At 45.6% G+C, this 22171-nt stretch overlaps 3 protein-coding genes across 5 annotated transcripts; 1 reads left to right on the top strand and 2 right to left on the bottom strand.

Annotated features, from left to right (window-relative positions):
* Positions 1-143: 143 nt before the first annotated feature.
* On the bottom strand, positions 144-5471 carry LOC146252493 (putative pleckstrin homology domain-containing family N member 1). Its single transcript, XM_084679156.1, has 10 exons — positions 5297-5471; positions 3530-3629; positions 2502-2645; positions 1998-2169; positions 1767-1903; positions 1512-1658; positions 1336-1422; positions 670-745; positions 482-558; positions 144-327 (listed from the first exon to the last, which is right to left on the bottom strand). The coding sequence occupies exons 1-10, from the start codon at positions 5389-5391 to the stop codon at positions 226-228; spliced, it is 1137 nt and encodes a 378-aa protein (XP_084535282.1). The 5' UTR covers positions 5392-5471; the 3' UTR covers positions 144-225.
* A 944-nt stretch (positions 5472-6415) lies between these two features.
* Positions 6416-12392, bottom strand: ttll10 (tubulin tyrosine ligase-like family, member 10). 2 transcript variants are annotated; one of them, XM_084680239.1, is made up of 12 exons: positions 12294-12392; positions 11490-11802; positions 10869-11028; positions 10558-10676; positions 10243-10363; positions 9980-10065; positions 9264-9450; positions 8901-9072; positions 8230-8370; positions 7950-8066; positions 7732-7825; positions 6416-7476 (listed from the first exon to the last, which is right to left on the bottom strand). In XM_084680239.1, exons 2-12 carry the CDS (start codon positions 11791-11793, stop codon positions 6578-6580), a joined length of 2400 nt encoding a protein of 799 aa, XP_084536365.1. In that variant the 5' UTR covers positions 11794-11802; positions 12294-12392; the 3' UTR covers positions 6416-6577. The 2 variants fall into 2 exon arrangements, with proteins under 2 accessions (XP_084536365.1, XP_084536364.1); XM_084680238.1 differs by having other exon boundaries at positions 11985-12387.
* Positions 12393-13749: 1357 nt separating this feature from the next.
* On the top strand, positions 13750-15424 carry rps21 (ribosomal protein S21). Of its 2 annotated transcripts, XM_084681303.1 has the most exons (6): positions 13750-13831; positions 14171-14255; positions 14409-14472; positions 14653-14724; positions 14924-14979; positions 15362-15424. In XM_084681303.1, the coding sequence occupies exons 2-6, from the start codon at positions 14206-14208 to the stop codon at positions 15369-15371; spliced, it is 252 nt and encodes an 83-aa protein (XP_084537429.1). In that variant the 5' UTR covers positions 13750-13831; positions 14171-14205; the 3' UTR covers positions 15372-15424. The 2 variants fall into 2 exon arrangements, with proteins under 2 accessions (XP_084537429.1, XP_084537430.1); XM_084681304.1 differs by lacking the exon at positions 15362-15424 and having other exon boundaries at positions 14924-14983.
* The last annotated feature ends 6747 nt before the right edge of the window (positions 15425-22171 follow it).

The raw sequence follows: 22171 nt of genomic DNA, 5'->3' as shown, positions 1-22171 counted from the left end.
CAAATACAGATTGCATATGTACATCACACACCATCCACACGTGGTTCCACCAGGACCAGTGAGACAGAAACCTCACCGAGAAGTCTGATGCTCTCATCCTGGTGTGTGTGTGTGTGTATGTGTGTGTGTGTGTGTGTGGGGGGGGGGGGGGGGGGGGTCTCGGTCATAGCATCGTCCTGGTGTGTGTGTGGTTCAGGCATGACATTGTCCTGGTGTGTGGTTCAGTCATGTGATCATGGGTTCCTGGGACTCCTTCCTGCTTTTCTTCTTCTGTGGTATAAGAGGTGGAGCAGTGTGATTTGTGGTACCTTGAATATTACTTTCCGGCTATGAAGAAAACAAACCAGACACTTCAATTACCATTTTGCTTAAGCAAGGTTTCTGATCATCTGTATACTGTATTGTAAAGGACAGATTGGATTATTAATAACAGACGGATTTATTCTGTGCTTCTGTTAATCACGACGGTTAAAGGCCATACCTGTTGTAACTGGAACATCCAGTTTTGGTAGTCTTCTGCACTGGTGCATGAGACCTGCATGGGATCCATAAAATCCCCTGCACCACACATAATATATTACCATGCTAGTTAACAGATGCACATTTAACACATCAGCACATAAAAAATGGACGCATTCAAGAACAGCACAAAATGTATGAACATGTTACCTGTCAACTCAAATTGCAGTCTTCCAGGCAAGGGGGACCTCTCTACGGCTTTGATGGTTTTCCGAGGTAATCTACCCTAAAGCCAAATGAAAGTAGAGCTTTGGTAACAGTGCGAGCAGTGTTGGCTTGAGACAGGCATGTCCTTGGTGCTTTTGTTCCCACTCTACAAACCACACACACACCAAAATGTAGAGTGCAAATTATACAATGACAATCGGGGGGGCCAACTTCTTCTCCAGGGCGTGTATTGACACCACCGACCTGTTGTTTTTATCTCTTTTGGGGGTTCCAAGTCTTAAATAGGTGGGTCAACCCCCCCCCCCCCCAATCCCCCCCGTAATTTGAACCCTACCAAAAATGGATGACAACCTCCATTAATCTTCAGATTTATGTGTTTTGTTAAACAATATGCTCGTTTAACAACTATTAAAGTAGATCTGATTACGTCTGTATTTGTCACCCTCAACTTGCACACATCTCCATTGTGGTGTAAGAATGGATGTGTCTTCAATCACACAATTCCCATTGTCTGCTGGACTGCATATGAAATTTAGTACTTTGTTTTGACACGAGGAAAACCTGGGAAACTTTGATTCAAAAGGGTTATTGTGAAACCATGAACCCAGTGTTTCCACATCATGTTGCCTATATCTAACAGTAGCCTACCTCATAAGTTATATTGAGACGCTTGTTATCAACTGACAGCAGAAGAACGTCTTGAGGAAAGAGTACCATAAGTCTTTCTTGAAGTCCCTGCAACAAACAATCCATTTATTGCTTTTTAGGTTAAAGTTAACTTTGGTAAATAACTGAAATATGGATGTTGTCTGGTGTTGGCTCACCTGTCTGTCTGTGTTAATGATGTGGACAATAGACAGGTATCCTGGTGGGCCCATGTGTTGTATAGGAGAACCTTCCCACTCCCAGATCGGAGCTTGGAGCAGATACATTTTCAGCTCCTCCTTCATCCAGGTTTCGTCACAGGGTAACTGAAAGCGCAGATCGATTTCGATTGGACATCCTTGACTGTCGTGTACGCCTCTCTCTGAATCAGAATCCACTCAAACTTAAACGCCCCACTCGGGTGAACACCTTACCAGGTAGGACAGGGCGCAGTGTGAGGGGCTCAGAGGTGGTGACACAGCCTTGTATCTCCTCTCCTCCAGGTGCTCCATCCACTCGTTCAGCTCTGCAGCGCTGGTACACAGAAAGACTTTAGACTCCAGCATTGGACCTGGTGGGACGATGACAAGAGGGGGAAAATGTCAAGTTTGAAGCGATCTCGTTCTCTTCTGCTGTGTGTGATTGAGATGAGTCGTGGGCCTCACCACTGATTTGGAACACGAAGGAGTTTGAGGTGTTGTGGTCCAGACGGAGGACTTGCGAGGAGAGTCCAGACAGAGGCAACATGCCTCCGTAGATGAAGTCATGTCGAGAATGATCCAGAGACAGGATCAACAAGTGGAAGGAGAACAGCACTAGATAATGTTCAGTCATCTCCTGTGGAAAACACACACACCCAGACACACGCACATGCACATACACAGACGATAAGTGAAGTGTACCCAGGCATCAGATACGCACTGAACCGGGAAGTAACCCGGGTTAGTTTCCACAGTTTTTGGTGTGTGTTTCAGCAACTCATGATCATATCCATACATTATGGTGGATGCCAACTGCATGTTTTCGTAATGCAATGTACAGTAGCACAAAATGCCCGGTCAGTCCACAAATAACTTTGCTGACATTGATGTGCAGTGACGTCAGAGGCACAGCTGCAACGATACAACAATGGAAGTCACCTAAGCAAAGGTAACCTTAGCAGATGGTACCTGAGTGTAGCTGTTCAGCAGAGACACCAGGGACGAGTGAACTATCTCTCCATACATGTGAGCAGGCTGGCCTTCCCAGTCCCTGATTGGCTGGGAGTAGATCCTGTGATGCAGCTCATCTCTGCAGCTGCCCCACAGCACCACCTAGGGAGAGGAGGGAAACATTCACGACAGAGAACCGGAACCTCGAACCGGACCATCGAACCGCTAAAACTGAAAATCACTTACAGCTTTATTTGTTGTTTCCGATCCTCCCTTCCAGTCATTTTAACCCCCATTTCATGGTTTTAGGTCCCACTTATCTTCTCAGTTTATAAGAAGGTCATTTAGGCCTATCTCTGTGTTAGGATAATTTCTCAAGTAATGCACAGAGTCGTCGGATTCAAAGAAATTACAATAGTTTAATGCTTGCCAGCAAGGAGACAAAGTCTGATCGCAATACAAAGTTTGTCTGGTTCACAAATTATCATGTTGGACCATTTAATGGAGAGAAGTACCCTCCTCTGCATACCAGCTGTCAATATGATCGATCCCAGAGACAGTGTGTGCATAGAAACTTACAGAGTTCTCTGACCCTAGGCTTGACCATATAATTCACTCAACACAGAAACACATTTATTGCACCTCTAGTATGATAATGGTCAGCCTAGGTCGGTTTGTTTATATAAGCCTAGTGTCATCTATAAGTCATGTGAGGAGAGGATTCTCTGCTGGCAAGGAATGTTAGCACCAGTATTTTCAGAATATAATGTTCCATTCTACATTTCTCCGACACTCTGGTTTCACAAGCAGGAACTAAAAATGATATCACCTGTGATGTGGAAATAGTGTATGTGGACCATGATTCATTTAATCTGTTAATACTGTTAGCTGAGCTCTGACTAATGACTGTACAAAGAGGAAATATTGCACTCAATGTTTTTCACAGCATTTCTTCATATAAACTGTTCTGTCAAACGGCCTGTGTCTCACACTCACACAAACACCCATAAGACAAAGACACACTTACACCTCTTCTATCCACTAACCTCTGGTTCGAGGTGTCGTACTGATGGTCTGGGTGGAAGTGGCTCATCTTGGTCGCTCCTCACAGAGAGCTGCAGTCTGGTCTCTCCTAAACTCCATATCCTGAAACAATGTTACACAGGGAATAGTATCATGTGACCTGTGTACCTTTAACAGCGCTACTGTATACATATTCAGCACTTTTCCTGACAGCAGAAGCAAATTTGCTGTTCAAATTTCGACTATGGTGTGGTCAATAACAGTGTCTGTTCCCTTTCCCAATTTCCACCTCTAGCCTACTCCCCACCCCTCCCCACCACACCGCACCGCACCCTTCCACCCCACCAGACATAAGCAGATTACTTTGGGTCTGATGGGCAGACACAGCCATCTGACACCTTTTGACTGTGCTCATCAGGTGCAGCCATAACTGTTGCTGCACTTGCAGCTATTTTCTCAATCCTAGTGCCTTAGTGCATGTTGGTGGCTTTCAATAAGTACTTCATTTGACCGCAAATTGAGATGTGTTTGTTTATTTATAGAACACGACCACAGAACTGTGTGTGTCTAGCTATTTAATCTGTGTGTTTACGTGTGTGCGCGCGCACGTGTGTTGGTGTGTGCATGTGTGTGTGCATGTATGAACGTGCACGTGTTCATGTGTGTACGTCTAAGTGTCGGTGTATGTGCATGCACACTCGTGTGTGTGTGTGTGTTGTTTGTAGCTAATCCCTGGGCTTCTCACATGCAGTCTGTGGGCTCCCGGTGTGTTTCGCCCTTCTAATAATCCCCCCCTCCTCCACTGAGGGGCACAGCCAGACCCAGGCCCACGTCAGGCTGCGGTGTTGGCAGACGCTGAGACGCAGGGCTATTGTCCTTTAATTATTGTGACAGGATCAACCACAGCTAATCACATTATTGCTGCGTCACTGTGTTCACAATCTCACGAGTCAGGCTGTCTTTCCCGCCACGACTTGTTTTGGGGCCTGAATGATCTAGAAATTGATTTTTTTTAAGGACCTCGAGCAGTCAGTTCAAAATGTTTCCAAACTGGGATGGTTTTATGGTTTTAGAGACATAAAACTGTATCACACAAAAAAACAAAACACATTTACAAGATCGCAAATGCAGATTGTGTTGCTATCCTCTAAAATAGTTGTGCATGTACAGGATATCTGTCTGATTCTGTCTGTATTGGTCCTGTGGTTGAACACGTGATTGACAGACCGATAACTTTACACTCAAATATGATACCCTCTGTAACTTTACATACTTAATACTTAATAAGATCAGACAGTCAAATGTGACCAGTTTTACCAGGTCAGGGCGAGGTTGAATCTAGCACATCCTGCCAAAGCCTGCTCTGTTTCCTATCCTTCACCGACAGGAACTGTGAAACTGCTATCTTCCAGAGTCATCAATCAACTCATCACATTCCATACAGTTAAGTTGTCCAGGCTCGTACACGACAACAACACAACATCATTCAACAATTAAAAACAACATAAACAAATCCAACTCTCGTTGTTGGAACTGTCAAACTGCTCAAAGTTCAGAGTACAGCCATTCATGGTTAAAATGCTAAACATGGAGCTGATTTCAATGTCTGGATGTTTGACAGAACTCCAGTCATATTGTTAACATTTTGACTGTTTTGGGAAAAACTAACTAAGAGTTTGTCAACGCTATAAGGCTTCCTGATAATCATTGCTGATCGTAAGGGACAAGGAATTTGTGTATAACATTAAAGTTACAAGGTGTGCAGAATCACGAACAGAAATCGCCCTCACCCAGAATGATCTCCCGACAGTTCCAGCAGCTCGATCTCATCGGGGCCCACCTCGTCAATCCCAGAATGCCTCTGGGTCACACTGCAGCATCCCATGACTGGAGAGGGTCTCAGCCACAGTCCAGACAGAGCCCCACGCCTTCTCCCTCAGCTGTCAGTCCGCACACTGAGTCCCATCTGCCCCTGCGCTCATCCTTACCACTCCTGCCGCACGACAAGACTAGAGAGAAGTAGTGACTTGACGGGGGGGGGTTGTTACCAAGGAAAGAGGATATGAAGGTTGAGGCGGGGAGGAGGAGGGGGGGGGGGGCGGGGGCCTTACTAAGCCTGCTAAGCCCTTTTTCAACCCCAAGAAAATCAGATATTCAATTAAAACTACACAAGCCGGACTGTCTGCACTGGAGCCGAAGCTAGAATGTAGAAGTTAGACGCGATGTGACGCAGAGGGAAGCATGTGGTAACGCAAAGTGCATTTTGCCCTTCCTTCCTGTCAAGTCTGCAGTCTGACGAGGGACTTCCTCAGTGGCTGGGTTAGGGTTAGGTCTGCTACTGAGTGGTACGTGTAGAGCGTCTCTCCTCCGTTAACCCCGTCTGCTGACACAGAACCATGTGTTGAGCGTCTTTGGTCGAAAGGAACACCCGTATCCTTCATGGACTCGTTGAAGGGGTTGAGCATGGTCAGAAACCAACGGGAATGCTTCTGATGAGCTTTGTTGTCTTCTGGAGAATGATGTAGATGAAGCAAACAATTACACACCTATTGGGAAACATTACATCAAGCTGACCATATAATTTTTTTTTTTAAACCCTGTGTGCGTATGTGTGAGTCTGAGAATGAGCACACAGACTAGTTAATTAGGTGTTACACAGCTAGGAGATAGAGGGTTGCAGTCAAAACAACAAACCACAACCACAACCAGTCCTTTTGTTCTTCCTGTAAATTTTGATCGCACCATTGTGGCACAAGGTAAATGAACAGAACTGTTTGTATATATATATATGGGATCGTCAAAACGAACAATGACAGCCTGAAACACACAGTTTTTCCGCCCATGGCTGGCATGAGATGTACTGTACAAAAGGGTTAGAACAAGACAGGAATAAATATATTTTATTCCTATATGAGACATGATCAAGCACAGTACTTCTCTTAGCAACGACATAGAGACACTGATATTTTGCCAAAAAACTGAAAATACATCAGTTGTCCACACGGTACTACTTGACCCATCTTGGCAGAGCACAGTCTGTATGACCAAGAACAGCCTCACGTGTCACTGCATCATGACTTGGCTGAGGCTCTGTTTGTCCTCAAGGGCTCCTCTTCCTCAGTCAACTCCTCCTTCTTTTTGGCCACACTGTCCACAGTCCACACGGGCTGTTCCGGGCCGGGCGGGGCCAGGTGGAGCCGGGTGGGTTTGATGGCGCAGGAGAAGGCCTGTCCCAGGTCGGACCCCGGACGGGCCTTGATGACCGCCACGCGGCGGAGAGACCGTCCGGAGGCGTCGCTCAGCGCCGACGTGGAGAGAGAGGTGATCATACTCATGCTCTGGAGCTCCGGGGCTCTGTGGGGTCTCTCTGGGCTCCCGGCGCGACCCAGCCAGGTGCACTTGCGAAGCGGGAGCTCCACGCGGGCGTGTGCGGGCTTCGGGGGGCGAGGGGCGAATCTGGGGGCCTCGGAGGCTTTCGGGGAGGGCTGGGGTCTGAGGGCCACGTTTGTGGTGGAAGATGTCCGGGAGGAGGCTGTGGAGGAGCAGACTACGGAGGAGGAGGCTGTGGAGGAGGAGGCTGTAGAGTAGGTGGCTGTGGAGGAGGAGACTATGGAGGAGGAGGCTGTGGAGGAAGAGGCGACTGCAGCTGTTGCGGCAGCAAGTGTTGAGGAACTGTCGGTGGTGGGCTGGGCGTGAGAAACGGTCGCGGGAGGATCCTGCATCTTGTTCACCCCTCGCCACGACCTCTGCCTCACAAGAGGTTCACCTGTGGGAGTTTTGTTGACGGGTTTTTGTTGCGGAACGCTCTCCAGCCTCTGGGTCCTGGTCACCCCGGACGGTTTGATCGGACGAGTCACGGCAGGAAGAGGAGGAGTCTCGCCATCGTACAAGAGAATGAAGTTCTTCTGACTGGCCAATGGGACAATCTTCAGCCCACCGCGACACTTGTTGAAGATCTCCAGGGTCATGTCTGGAGAGGGGAGGGAGGGAGGGGGGCAGGTCACACATGAGCTATCTTTAACCAATCCGTATGCAGAGATTAGGACTTGTGTGTGAAGTTGTCATGACAGAATTAAAGGGAATGGAGTACATATAGTAAAACTGAACCTACTACTATCTACTGTAACTAAATCTCTATTGACATCTAACTTCTGCCTTGGATTCATAGCTGCAAATTGTTTAATGAACCAAACCAAGGACATTCATGTGCTGGTCATCAACTCACCCAGAGTCTCCACGACAGTGCTGGGCACCACCTCCTTCAGGACCTCACAGTTAGTGTGAAGAGCTGGGTTACAGTTCATCTCCAACAGCCACACCTGGCATGGAGCAGAGGATGACATGTACTGTTAGCACCAAGCTGGCTGCTATTTCACTGTCCCACTCATAGACATGTACAGCGTGTGTATTTAACGGGAAACGTCTCTGAGGAGTTTCATTCACCTTGAAGTCCTCGTCGACCATGAAGTCACAGCCAATCAGGTCAAAGTAGCCCAGCTTTCGTTCCAGCTTGGCTTTGACAGCAAAGAAGCACTGGATCATGATCTGTTGCATTCGCTTCTGAAAAAAGGAAAATGCAGAAAAACACACAGATGGACAGACAGACGAGTTGCCTCTTCCCAGAGTCAAAGTCTCCTGAGACAAAATGTGACTCAGGTCAAGAGGACATGTCCTGCATTCATGCTGTCCTTGAGACGTGTCAACAACTGTCAGCATCACTCACAGTGAAGACACCCAGCACCCAGTCGTCAGGCAGGCCCTTGGCGTCCTTGAACTTCTCGTTGACGTACGTGTTGAACCTCTCCATGGACCACACCGTCTCCTCCTTCAGCACACTGTAGAGAGGGTTCTTCTTCTGCATGTACTGCAGCCGGAGGACCAACACACACAGACAGAGGGGAGATGAGAAACTTGGAAATTGAGGGCAAGAAGTACCTCCTTTTATATTTCATATTTTGACGTTAGAGTTATCTTAACAAGTGTGTGGTTTATCCTTTGTAATACATTAATGAAACAATGCACTGTACTACATGTGAAATGTAATGCTGTTATAAACTGGGAACATTGGGGGAAAATAACTACAATGTGATGGCAAATTTAAGTCACTGGGATATTACTTAAAATACTTTGTCATTGGAGGCCTGTTTTTCAAGTCGTATTTAGATCAAGTACGTTCCTCTTGACCAACATTTGGGTTGCAGCAGTAAATAGAATTAGGGCCATCATTTTAAGACTGGTCAGAAACAAGATTTATGACCCAGTTTCAGATCTATTTAGAAATGATGTCCTGTGAAGATGTCTCTACTGAGAAGCCTGATTCAAAAAATAGTCAGAGACCATGACACAAAATAACGTGACTTCATCAACCATACTGACCATAACCTACTGATCTACCTGATTCGTCAAGTGTGCAGAGAGGTTATTGGAGTTGGGGTCATAAAGTTCACAGGTCAATCGTACGTAGCCATGGCGAAAGAACACCATGTATGGTCTGGTACAGGCAATCAGGAAGTAGGAGCGCACATCAAATTTCCTCCCCTTTAAGAGTAACGGGTTTGTGACATACCTGAGGGCAAATACACAGGGTTCTCTGCCAATCAACATCATAATCCATAACTGTGTAACCTGACCGAGACAATCGCCAGTCATGATTGAAATATATAACCGTTAACGTCGATTGTACAGTGATCAACATCGATATGCAGATTATTTTCGGTGTGTCGTAGAGTTGCGTTCTGAAGACTTGAGTCAACCCACCGTTGCACAATACGTGCCTGAGGCACACGGACAGGTATCTTCCTATTGCACTGGCTTTCTGCGTTGCTCTGCAGCTTTAGTCTGAAGGCGGAGATGTCCTCCCGGCTTTGCAGGAGGAATATGCCCCTGCCCTGATTAAGGCCTGTGGGCTTACATATCCACATGCTGATATCCTCCCTACACACAACTAGACACAAAACAGAGACCGTTGCTGTATTGCAGTCAAACACACTTTACATCTGTGTTGTGTTCTGTTGTGTGTTGTGTTCTGTTGTGTGTCGTGTTCTGTTGTGTGTCGTGTTCTGTTGTGTGTTGTGTTCTGTAGTGTCATGTATCTGAAGGATTTGACCGACCCCGTCGTCATACAATAGTATGAAACGAAGTGGCTTCATCTTTTCGTTTGTTGATAATAACTTATTAAGGATTGTGGCTGAGTATCAATGGATGTCTCTACCCTGCCCTCTGCTGGCTGGTTTCTATAGTAACACTGGGTCGTGGAGACCTCTCCAGTACATTGTTTTTTCCAACACTTGAGAATGAAAAAAACATTGAACTACGATACTGTCTATGTGTGGTATTTTTACCCATTTCCTTCTCATCCATCTAGTTGAATTGACATTTTGATGTGCTAGATTTAGGTCACATAGTGATATAGTATGGCACGGATATGGTACATAGTATCAATATTGAGCAGTTGAAGTGTAGACATTTTTTACCTTCCTGCTGAGAAAAGAAAGCTTCTCTCTCATCCCTCACATCCATACGGAAGGTGGCGGGGAAAAACTCCTCCATTTTTAATCTCCTATAGATCACAAAGAGACAGTGCTGTGGTCAGGGTAATGTGACCCCTGACCTGTGGCTTAGGAGTCCAGTCCTGCATCGCCCACCATTATGCCAATTATGCCCTTGTGCCAAGAGTCTCTTTAACGTTCGGTCTCTATACTAGAAAGTCCAGTATTAGATGTTCTAGTTGTCTCACCTGAGTCCTCGTCCGTGGTTGACCTTGCTGCTCACGCGATCGTACTCTCTCAGGCTGTTCAGCAGACCGATCTTAGTGGTCAGAACCTTGTTGTTGGGGATCTGGTAGATGAGCTGTTCACCTGGACACAAGCAACACGATTCAATCTGTGGTCGTACATTTGGTTTTAGATGTTTGCATTTCAGAATTTAGCAGACACTTTCAGCCACCCGGGAGCTCATTAGAGATACAGTATGTATGGTATGGCGCGGATCCAAATATTTGTAAAAGCAGTTATCCCTAGGTCCTACTTTAGTAAAGCAAAAAGCAGCTCACCCTCTCTGAAGTTGTAGTAGGTGGCTACTGATTTGGTCTCACACCACTTGAGTTTAAAGTCCTCTCTGTGCTTGTCAGAGATCCGCTGCCATCCTTTGCTCTCACAGTAAGATGTCACTCTGGAGGAATGTATTTATTCAATGAACAATCCCTCATCAACAATAGGTAGGCCTAACACTTATTGTAAAACATGAATGTGTGACAGGAATGTGTTTTGGACATCATAATGAAAACAGCTATCATAAAAAGGAATTCAGAAAAACACTCAATATAGTTATATTTTCCTTCTTAAAAAATATTTTATTACACACATAGCAGCTCCGTTCGCTCCTCCAAAGAAGTAGAAAGGCCCATGTCCTCTGGGCTCCTCTACCCGCCTCTCCCTCTCTTTCTCTGGATATGACAGTGGCACTCCCCTGGCAGAGGCCCCTAGCTTGCCCACGCTGGGGAAGCGTTCCTCCAGACACACACCTGCTCACGCACACACACATATACACACCCATACATACAGATATAGGCACAGATGCATGCATGCAAGCACACACGCACACACATTCACAGCAAATTCACGTGCACATAACAAGGTCAAACAACTACAATAACACAGGCAGGCATACTCATTTCTACTCAGTTTGGTTATTTTTGTACTCAAGCCTGACAAGGATCCCAGCTCCAGTCGCACATTTTAGCAAGAGACTTATAAAGACTTCAGCGATCTCTGACGCTAACCATTCTACCCTTAAAGTAAAACTAGGTATCATTCATTAAGAAATGAGTAGTCTATGAAATCCAAATTTTGAGAGGTCAATGGTAACTTCTCTTTGTGATAGTTGTGTAAAATAAGTGCTAAACTGTTGGGACAGTGTCAACAGTTTAGCCTAAATTATGACTTTAAAATCCAAAAATGAAATCCCACCTTTCCCCACACACACCTGACCCTCCATCCTGCCTGTCTGTCTCTTGCTTTGGACTTCTCGCAGACCTCTCCTGTGTTTCCTCAGGACATGTCCTCCTGTCCTCCTCCTGAACCTGAACCTGCCGGTCTGATGTCACTTCCTGTGTTTTCCTATGGGCTGAAGACCCACTTTCTTCTCCCAGGTCCTCCTGAGATCCCTGCTGGCTGTGTTTGTCGCTGGGCTGGGTGTTTCCACATGGCTGCTCCGTGTGCTCTGGCTGTTGGCCTCTCACCTTCAGCTCGCCCCTAGGGCTGGCCTCGTCCCACTTCTCAGATGACATCACTCACCACTGACCCAGAAAATGGGACCAGAACAGGGATTTTTGTCATTGGACACTGTCACACTGAAAACTGCAGCCACCCTCAAACCACGTGACCTCTGGTCAAAAACGGTGGAATGAGTTTGTTGAGTCCATGTGAAAAGTGACTCAGAGGGCACTTAAGATTAACTGGAGTGTGAAAGAAAACTAACCTTTGTCCACTGTACTGCAAAAGTATGTCAAATTAAACGTCTACTTTAAAAGTACAAATTATCACTCCACAAAAGAAAAATGTCCATTGCCTTGCTGATGTATGAGACATGATCTACAGACTGAAACAAGAAGTATCTTCGACCTTACTAGTAACTGGTTCTGCTGCACATTACTGTACAGAACTGGTGAGATTTGCTTTCACCTTTAGCTAAGCATTAAGCCCACATCCAAAAAGTTACTCAAGATTTCTGCTTATGGACATTTCCATGTAGTCCAAAAAAAAAAATTTAAGGCACAAGACAACCTACAGTTTTAAGTCAATTAGTTCGTATCCTCTTTAAGTTGCCCGTCCCTAGCAGTCTAGTAGACAGCTAGTCTAGTAAATGCTGCACAAACTCAATAGGAAAGTGTAAACAACCAGTGGTTGCCTGGGAAATGGGTACCTTGGCAACAGCTGTTAATACTAGATTGAATCTTGCAACAATACCTTCACAAGATATACTACTCAAGGATATGAATTCCACACCCACCTCACCTCTAAGCTTAGTGTCATTCAATATTAATTGCCTGTAAACCTTGTGGTAGTAGTTCCACAGTAATATGAGCAGAGTGTCAATCAATTTGGATTTGCCTTTTTTAAAGGTATTGTATTCTACCGATCATGTAAAACAATGTTTGTTGGCGCATGCTTTTATAATTTGTCATTGTAACAAAAGAAAACCCTATTCAATGGATATACCTTTCATAAGCATGTTGATAATCATCTGGCCTACTATCAAACTACAGGTAGCCTATCCCACTTCTTGTCCTGAACCTTTGTACCATAACTGCCCCTATATCCATGACTCCATTCTGTCAATGTGTTTTCTAAAATAAATGTTATGCTAATCAGACGCATGAATGCAAAAAATCATCTAATTGTATTTCTGTTACAGTTTTTTCATATATTTCAGTGTTTTACAAACAATTTTTAAAAAGACAATAAACACATTAAAAGCAAAAATATATTAGTAAAGATAAAACAATTTTTTTACTAGATAAATAAAGCACTAACTAGATAAAGCACAACCATTAACATCAATCCTGCTATTTTGAAGTGTCTCTCGCCCCTTGACAGACAGGCAGAACCTTACAGTACAGAGATGAGGCTATATCCTTGAAAGCTCATGTAGCCTACTGCGTCCTGCTTTTTGAGACAATTTGTCTGCCGCGGCCCCTCTTGTGTACATATCACGGAAACATGTCTTCAATATAATGGAGCAACAGGCCAGGGGCAGATTCATACACATTAGTAAATGCTCTTAAAATCAATACGCTTTATTGATCTCGATGGATAACAACGTGTGCACAATTATGATGTTTCTATTGAGTTGACAACATCTAAAAACCATATCTAAACAAAAATCCTTGAAACCAAGATATAATTATTTTATGTATTATGATTTCGCTCAATTGATCGTCCAGATGTAGCTACCCAAATCCATTAGCAATATGCCGATATGTCCTTTCAAACGACAGGTCTCAACGTGACTTTTACCGAGATCCAATGGATCCAATGGGCGCGCTGTGTTTCCTTAAACAGGCTCTGTTTCTACTTCCTTTGAGTCAAACAAGGACTGTAACTTTTATTTATTATTATTTAGCTAGATACATTTTATTTATGTCTCCTGTTTTTCCTAAAACATTGTTACCATGTTTCGTTGGCCTGTATTTATAGAATGTAAATATATTTCAAAAATATACAAAAACGAAAAAGGTTTGCGCAGGAAGTAGTTGTTGTGTCGGATCTTTTAACTTCCGGGTTGGTCCCCACACTTCCTTTCTCGTCGGCCATTTGTCACGAACGGTAGGCAAGATATTTTCGCTGTTTTGTAAATGCAAAAGCTGTTGGAATTTGGTTAATTCAACCTCAGTTTCCTTATACTGTCTCAAAATAAACTAGTTAATAAAAAATATAGCTTTGAATATCCCCAATTCAAAAGATGTATTGGCTTTTAAACGCTAGAACACATGACGCTACCGTACCTGAGCCTGCCACATGCGGACAGAGTGTATACGACATGCTATGCACCCTTAATGCTAGCTAACTAGCTAGGACTTGAACACTTGTGTTGGCCAATCAACAATTTGTGGACAGTCAACAACTCCTGCTGATTTGATGTTTTTTTCACCCCTTTATTTCCAGATCCCCTTCGGCGATCATCCCTACAACCTTACAAAATGCAGAACGACGCTGGTGAATTCGTAGACCTTTACGTCCCACGTAAATGGTGAGTATGGTTCTTTAGCCGGTTTACCACAGTAAAACATGTATCCTACTGTGCAAACGTGCAATTTGATGTGACAGTGTATTACACATGCTGTCCAATAGTATTTTGCAACAGGTTGTGATAACAACATCCTGTATGTCCCGTGATACGCAGCTCTGCTAGCAACAGGATCATTGGAGCCAAGGACCATGCCTCTATCCAGATCAACATTGCTGAGGTCAGTGGCCAAATCATGCCTGTCTGTGATCCCCGTGTCTGTAAGAGGCTGTGAAACGCAGACTACCTGCATGGAAACATGATTTCCTCTGATGTATCAAGAGGTTGCGTGTGGCACAAAGTAAACTAATCTAGAATTGTCCTAAACTTTTACACATATTTATTTATCCTTCTTTTTCAGGTTGACAAGGCAACGGGTCGCTTCAACGGTCAGTTCAAGACCTACGCTATCTGTGGTGCCATCCGTAGAATGGTAGGTTTGATAGCAGATCTTTCATTCTGTTTGACACCTCGCCAGCCTCATCAGGATAGCAATGTGCTGCTGTGTAGGATGCCTGAAAATCACCTTCACTCAATCACCTCAGCAATGAATGAACTATCGAAGACATGAAAGGGTTATCATTCATTCACAGCAGCAGCAGCTTTTTAATTGGTGGTTTTGTCTTGAACAGGGCGAGGCTGATGACTCTCTCCTGAGGCTGGCTAAGACTGACAGCATCGTGTCAAAGTAAGAACCACTTCAATGAGTTCGTATTCATGGCTGTCTGTCTTTCTTCTGAGAGGAACTTGGTTTGTTGAAGAGGAATTGAACTGGTAACAGGATAGACAAATACCCCGCACTCGCAAATGTGTGCCCCCACCCCCACAATATGGATGAACAAGCTTTCCCCTCTGTTACTGTAGGGTAGTTCTGTTTTGATTTATCACTCCCCCAAGATATCACCCTTCCCATCTCAGTGTTAAAACAGCAGTTCAGAGAGACTGGTCTTTCAGAGACTTCCAGAGCGGTCCAGTGTGTAAGGATGACGGATCTTGTGTACACGTGTCAGGTGTGTGTGTATGAGGTTTGTTACACACCAGGTCTGACCAATGCTTTGTTTTCTTTCCAGGACCTTCTAAAGGAGAAGCTACAACAGTGGAAACTTTGTTAAATAAAGAAAATGGAAAAATGACGTTCTTGGTGTCTTTTTTTTTGTTGGATAGCTTTTCATATTTTGAATCAAAGCTTTTTGTTTTGTTTAAGATTAACTTGATAGACATCTTAAGGCTTTTGGGGCTTTGCTGTCCTTCCTTCAAAGGTTATTCCTCTAATGCCTAACTCAGCGGTCCCCAACCCCCGGGCCGCGGACCGGTACCGGTCCGTGGGTCATTTGGTACTGGTCCGCAGAGAAAGAATAAATAATTACATTATTTCAGTTTTATAAAAAAAAAAAGCACTTTAAATATTTGTTTGTGTTGCGTCTTATTTTGAAGGCATGTTTAAATGTTACCATAGCGACCAGAGAGTGTTTGGGGCAGAGCGGGGCAGAGCCGCAGAGACATGGACATAATAAGGGCAGAGAGGATTCATGTTATGTTGTTGGCACGATGTTACGAGGCCGCTGCTAATAAAGTTGCATAAGAGTACACAGTGGATTCACGTTTATTATTGTATTTAGAAAATGCCACCGTTTGTATGCCGGTCGTATCATTTTATTTTATGTATTTATGCGCCACGCCTTAAAGGCCGGTCCGTGAAAATATTGCAACATTAAACCTGTCCGTGGCGCAAAAAAGGTTGGGGACCGCTGGCCTAAAGCATCTGAGCTGGCTGAACGTTTCAGAAATTTGAAGCATCCAAATGCCAGTCATGTCCTGGGCTACAAATGAGTCCTGACAAGTATCAAACACTATGGCTGTTTGCTGCCCCAGATATAGTTCTGTCTGATATGAAAGGTTTGGCATTGTTTATCCCAAGCATTTAAATTGGGGCATTCCTTGTTCACCCGAGAATAGCTTTTGTCACCACCAGGTGGCAGTGCAGGATCACAAATTGCAGCACAAATGGATGCTTGAGGATTTACAAAGTTACTATTTTTGCTAAAAAGGTGGAGAGAATGGATATAGAGACACATGCTAGTAATCTGGTCCTGTGGGGCTGGTGTCCTTCTCAGGAACATCTGGTTTTGGGTAATTCTCACAGTGCAGGCTAACATTGTCTGAAGATGACAGGGACTAAGTACATACATAGTCATCAGTGTTTAGACACTCAGTGATCAGCCAGACCCAGAGTGGCTCTGAAGCATCATGGCATCCTCAGCTAATGACAGCTGTCTGTAAGTGCATTTTAACTGAGTAGAGCTTTCCCACAGTTTCTCATCTCTTTCATAATCGTCTTTACCCCTCCCTTTCACATCGCTCTGGCAAGCACAGTACTGCCTTGACCTCACCCCCCCCCCCCCTCCTTCTAACTAATTTCTTTCCCAGGTGGGGAAGCAGACAGAGAGAACAGCCTGTTCAACCACTGACCAGCACTCATTGCTCTCTCTTCTCTCACTCATCTTCCTCCCCCCTCCTCCTCCTTTTCCCTCCAGATCAGAGCTCTCCGTATGATCACCTCTTAACATCACTGACCACCCTCATTAGCCCGCTCCCAGAAGAGCGGTGTGTGCGACTGCATCTCAACACCTCTCATCACTCCACATCCTGATTACAGTGTTCTGGTGCAGAGCTCTGTGGTTGTAAGTTGCTGCTTGACGGGGTTGTAGAAACAACGACAACAGGAGAGCTGGAGGATGATGTCACTCGGCTTTCAGACAGCAAGTTTGAGAAACTGGCCTTAATAAAGTAATACCAGAATTCCCCATCGACTTGACAATTATTCTGGGATAGTAGAGACCTTTGACCTATAAACTGTTTCAAAGTGCGTTCCCTGTTCACAGTCTAGGTTCCAGACCTTTAGTGTGTTTTGTTCCCAGGGGGCCACCATACTAGTGTTCCTCAGTATTTCCCCACCCCACCTGGACCCCACATACCTTCCAGGGCTGTGAGTGGAGAGCTGGACAGCCACCCCTCAGGTAACAATGGAAGCTCTGTCTCTGCTAAGGTAGTAAGCGGACACGCCGTAGCCTTCCTTTGATATAAGTTAGCCATCAGATCCATGGATATCCAAATAAAGACAATATCCTCATGATTGAGGAAGGTTCGGCTCGTGTACATGCACAAAAAACCGTCTGGTCATTTATTAGAGTTAAACAGCTTTTATTGGCTGCTTTTGTTGTTTTGTTTGGAGGTTTTTGTCTGTGTGCTTGACTGCTTGTTTTTACGTTGTGTATCTGTGATTGGCTGTCTGTTTTTGGCTGCCTGTTTGGGGTTGTTTTAGTCTGATGAGGGCCTGTTTTCCATGGGAACACAGGGCTTGAATGGAGAGGGAGAGATTCTGGAGGGCCTCATTGTGGAGAGAGGAGAGGTAGTGAGGGCCCAGTACAAAAAGACTTCCACTGGATCTTACAAACCCTCTATGCTCCCTCAGCAAGGCCTCCACATTGCTACGGCACACTTTTCTCAAGTATTCCTGCTGTCCGTTCAGAATAGTAAGAATATCTAGATGAGATGTTTGCCGTGTGCCTGAGACGTTGCAGGTATGTAAAGCCTCCTGCAAGACTGCACTCTTTTTCTTAACCTTTGTTGATCATCAGTTCTCTCTTTCTGCCTTTCCCTCTCTCTTTCTGTTTCTCTCTCGCTCTCTCTCTCTCTACTTGTTCTTGCTTTGTGAGCTTAGCCTTCTTTGTCATTCTCTTTCACGAGAAAAACAGGACTTCAAAGCAGGTGAGTTCCACAAAAGGGAAAGAAAGAAAAGGAGCTAAAGAAAAGGGGGCCACCAGGAGTGTTCTGTATGTGTGGAATGGAGTGGTTGAGTGGCAGAGGAGAGGACGTGCAGCTACCTGCCTCGCCTGTCAGTTTCAAACACATCCCCCCTTCCGTCCCCCTCACCCAACCCCCTCTCCCAAACATCCCCTCTTTAGGTACTTCAAACACATCTACACCCACAACGCAGCAGCAGCAGTCTACTGGCCTCTCCTGTGCTATCTGCTGGAGGATCTACAGGAGAGGAGGGTCTGTGTAGGTATGATGATGGTAAGAGAGGGGATTGAGGCCAGACAGACAAACAAGATAAATCATGATGTATAAGTCTGTTTGGGTGTCAGATAGATTGTGTGTGTGTGTGTGTCTTCTCTGTCAGTGAAAGATACTGTAACATACTGCAGAAAGCCATCTTTGGCATCTGTCTATCTTTGATTTAATTTCACTCTATTCAACAGGCAGAGGTTTCCTTTTCTTTGTCTGTATCTGTACATACTGTAGACAAAGTCATGTGACCTTCAGTGGGCCTCGCCCACTGCTGTGATCCCTGTGGTGTCGGTAGAGGCCAGGTTCAACTCGGACGCCACAGGACTGGTCGGAACTGGGTCTAGGCTAAAGTAGACGGGGCTGTCTGTCGTTGACACAGACCCAGGTTAAGTGAGAGGTGTTGAGGGGTGCCTGGTGATGACCTCACGAGGCCTTTGTGAGGAGGCAGAAGGCAGCCTGACAGATGGGCGGATGACACAGGTGTGCACACAGCGCAGCTGATGAGTGCCGTGTGTGTGGGTGGGGTGCTTATTTTCTCTCCTAGGATCTACTTTTGCTACAATCGCACGTGAACCTGTCTTTTTATCTGGAATGTTCTGTCTCCCTGTACACCCTCTCGTCATGGGTATGGTGTGTTTCCTGGTTGGTGTGTTTGCCTCCAGCTGCACTGCCTCAAAGCATGCCTGCTGCCTCTCCTCGTAACCTGGGTCTCTCTCTCTCTCTCTCTCTCTCTCTCTCTCTCTCTCTCTCTCTCTCTCTCTCTCTCTCTCTCTCTCTCTCTCTCTCTCTCTCTCTCTCTGTGTTTAGAGACATGCCAACCACGGATGAACTTTGAGGGAAGCAGAACAGAATGTGTGTGTAAAAGAGAGTGTGTGTGTGTGAGAGCGTGCGTCTGCGTACTGGTGTGTGTGGCTGTGTGTGTGAGAGAGAAAGTGTGTGTGAGAGAGTGTGCATCCATGTGTGTGTGTTATTTGTGTGTGTGAGAGTGTGTGTGTGTGTCTGTGTCTGTGGGAGAGAGACAGAGAGTGTGTGTTTGTGGCTTATCCAAGTCTTATCAGAGAATCTTCTAGACTGTTGTTGTCTCCAACAGTTGCCAGCTTGTCTGCGCAGTCACACCAATACACACAGCTCAAAGACTGACATGGGTTTGTACTCTCACTGTGGACTGCAGGCTCTGAACGCAGGGCTGTTGTTAGGCTTGTTACCACGACGACATGTGGCTTATTCTTCGCTTCACAAGAAGCTCCTTGACGATGAGGAAGTTAATCTGGCCTCACATAGGGTTTGATCCAGAGAGTAGGTTTCTCTCCAGCTTCTCATCTCCTTTTGGTCTTCTATATACCTTTCTTTACTTCTTCCTGTCTTCTCTCCCTCTTCTCTGTTTTCCCCCTCTCTTAAAATTGGACTCTCTAAACTGTTAATTGTGACAGACTGATGACACTTCCTCATGCATGTGTAGACAGACCTGCCCTGCCCTGCCCCCACCCCACCCCTACACTGCCTGCCCACCCCCTCCACCCCCAGGCTGGAATTCTGTTGTTTATCAGTGAATGAAGGCTGTGTAGTATTAACACATTGACTCCAGACTTCCTAGGTCGACCAGGCCACTGACCTCTGGCAGTTTGCTGTGATGCTCCGCAGAAGACCAGGGTCAGAGGTCAACATGTGTATGGCAGACTGGGGGGGTGGGAGGGGGTGTGAGGCATCTGGACAGCGCTTCCTACCACACTTGAGTTCTCCAGTCCCTTTCAGTCGACTAGCGTAACAACCAAACAACTTTATTGTAAGGCTGAATTCAGTTGCTGTAAGACCTTATTGTTTGAAATAGCTGTCACTATTATTTTGTGTCACACAGCATCTACTCCATGACTTTCCTCCAGCTGTATGATGTTCTCGTGCCTCCAAGTGTACCAGCTCTGTCCCGGACGAGACACCTGGACACACCTGGACCCCTGCTGGGAGACCCTGTTCCCAGGAGAGCAGCACTGATCACCTTCAGGCTCCCACAGCCCGCAATGCTCTCAGCGAACACATTCCAAGAAAGAGTGACAGATGGGGGAAGAGATGAAAAGAGAGTCTGGGAGAGGCCCTGTTCCTGTTCTGAACTGTGCAAACATGGCCTCTCAATTTGCCACTCAGAACATGTTTGCCCTTGTTATTTTTATTATATGGGATTTTGTCCCTACCCCTGATTTAGCGTATTGGCAAAACACGTACACACAAACACAGGCTCGCTTCTACATGCATTATGCGTGCGTCTGATGCTATTATTGCATGGTCAAATGTCTGTTTTGTCCACAAATCCAGTAGAATACATAATGAACACCATCCTTCCTTTCCTCCTTCATTCCTTCTCCTCGCGGCATCCTTAATCAGACGAGACAAGGTTTGAGGATCAGCACCTGCCCAATCAGGATGGATTCCCTGAAGGGAGGGAGAGGGGCAGGATGCCTGGGAGAGTGCGGACAGGGCCCTGGGCTCCTGAGAGCAGCTGGAATGTGAAGCATGTGGATATTACAGCTCAGCATGACTGAGCCGTGACAAGACCTGACTCTGCCAGTCACTCACCCCTCACCTCTGAACCCTGCGGGACTTTGGAAGACATCCGGAATGATCTATTGCGCTTTTACAGTAGGTTGTGCGGTGGTTTATGTTGAGCTATTCAGTGGGATCTGAAAGTAAAAGAGAGTGGATGTTTGAGGAAAGTCCGAGATATTTCTGCGAGAGAGGAGAAAACCGCCACCTCTGTTTTTAAGTGTGTGTTAGCTCGTTGATTGTCCACATATTGTCACCCAGTATCGGCTGAACGAGACACACTGGGTGTCCATACTCACTGTGAGCCTCCTTTAGTGACGGTGTCAGGACAGAATACTGAGTAGGGGACTGTCTCTGTCACTGCTCATCACACTGTCTAACACACACACATACATGCACACACACACAAACGCACACAAGGATTAACACAAAAGCTGGTAGGAGAAAGTGACAGCTCATAGAAAAGAGAGAGGGGATTACAGAGGGCGATGGAACGAAAGATGAGAGAGAGAGAGAGAGAGAGAGAGAGAGAGAGAGCGAGAGAGAGAGCGAGAGAGAGAGAGAGAGAGAGAGAGAGAGAGAGAGAGAGAGAGAGAGAGAGAGAGGGAGGGGGGGGGTCCTAACTTCTCTCTCCTGGGGTTGGAATACACACACACAAAGATCCCAGTGAGGGGGTGAAGGTACCACTTGGCCTTCTTTAGACCATCCCCAGAGACCCATTTGAGAGGATTTAGTTAAGCCAGCTGGTCTGTCACTCCCTCACAGCAACACAGTGCATCTGATCTATATCACTGCCTGTAGGGAGGAGGATTTAGGAACCAGAAGAAAAGTAACAACTGAAATACTGTTAGAACTATGTACTTCTGGTCTTTGATTACCAGATGTACTTTATGCACGCTTTGTTTGTGGGTTTGTGTAAAAGAAGCTGCTAAATTTATAAAGTAAAAAAACAAGTTAAAGTAGGAGTTAGGAGCTACAGGAGTTGTGTCTGGACAGCAGGCCATGGGTGGGGTGTCCACTATCAGCCCAGGAAGGAGGATTGTCTCCAACTCCATGTCTCGTCTTCCTGTCAGTCTGATACATGGTCGTGCTTGGCGACTGGACAGCCCTCGTTTCCAGAAATTACATTTTAGCAGTTCCAGAACACTACAGAACCATCCTTGAAAGTTATACGACGCAATGTGTGATCTTTAACGCTGCTCTATTCACATGTCACCAACCCAGTCACATCAGATCAGTGATTTCTCAAGGAAGGATGAGAAATGAGGATGAGG

The sequence above is a fragment of the Hypomesus nipponensis genome, chromosome 18, assembly GCF_054491055.1.
Source record: "Hypomesus nipponensis isolate SF chromosome 18, ASM5449105v1, whole genome shotgun sequence".
Lineage (NCBI taxonomy): Eukaryota > Metazoa > Chordata > Actinopteri > Osmeriformes > Osmeridae > Hypomesus > Hypomesus nipponensis.
Note: the sequence above shows the minus strand (reverse complement) of the source record. Positions and strands in the feature narration are given on the sequence as shown.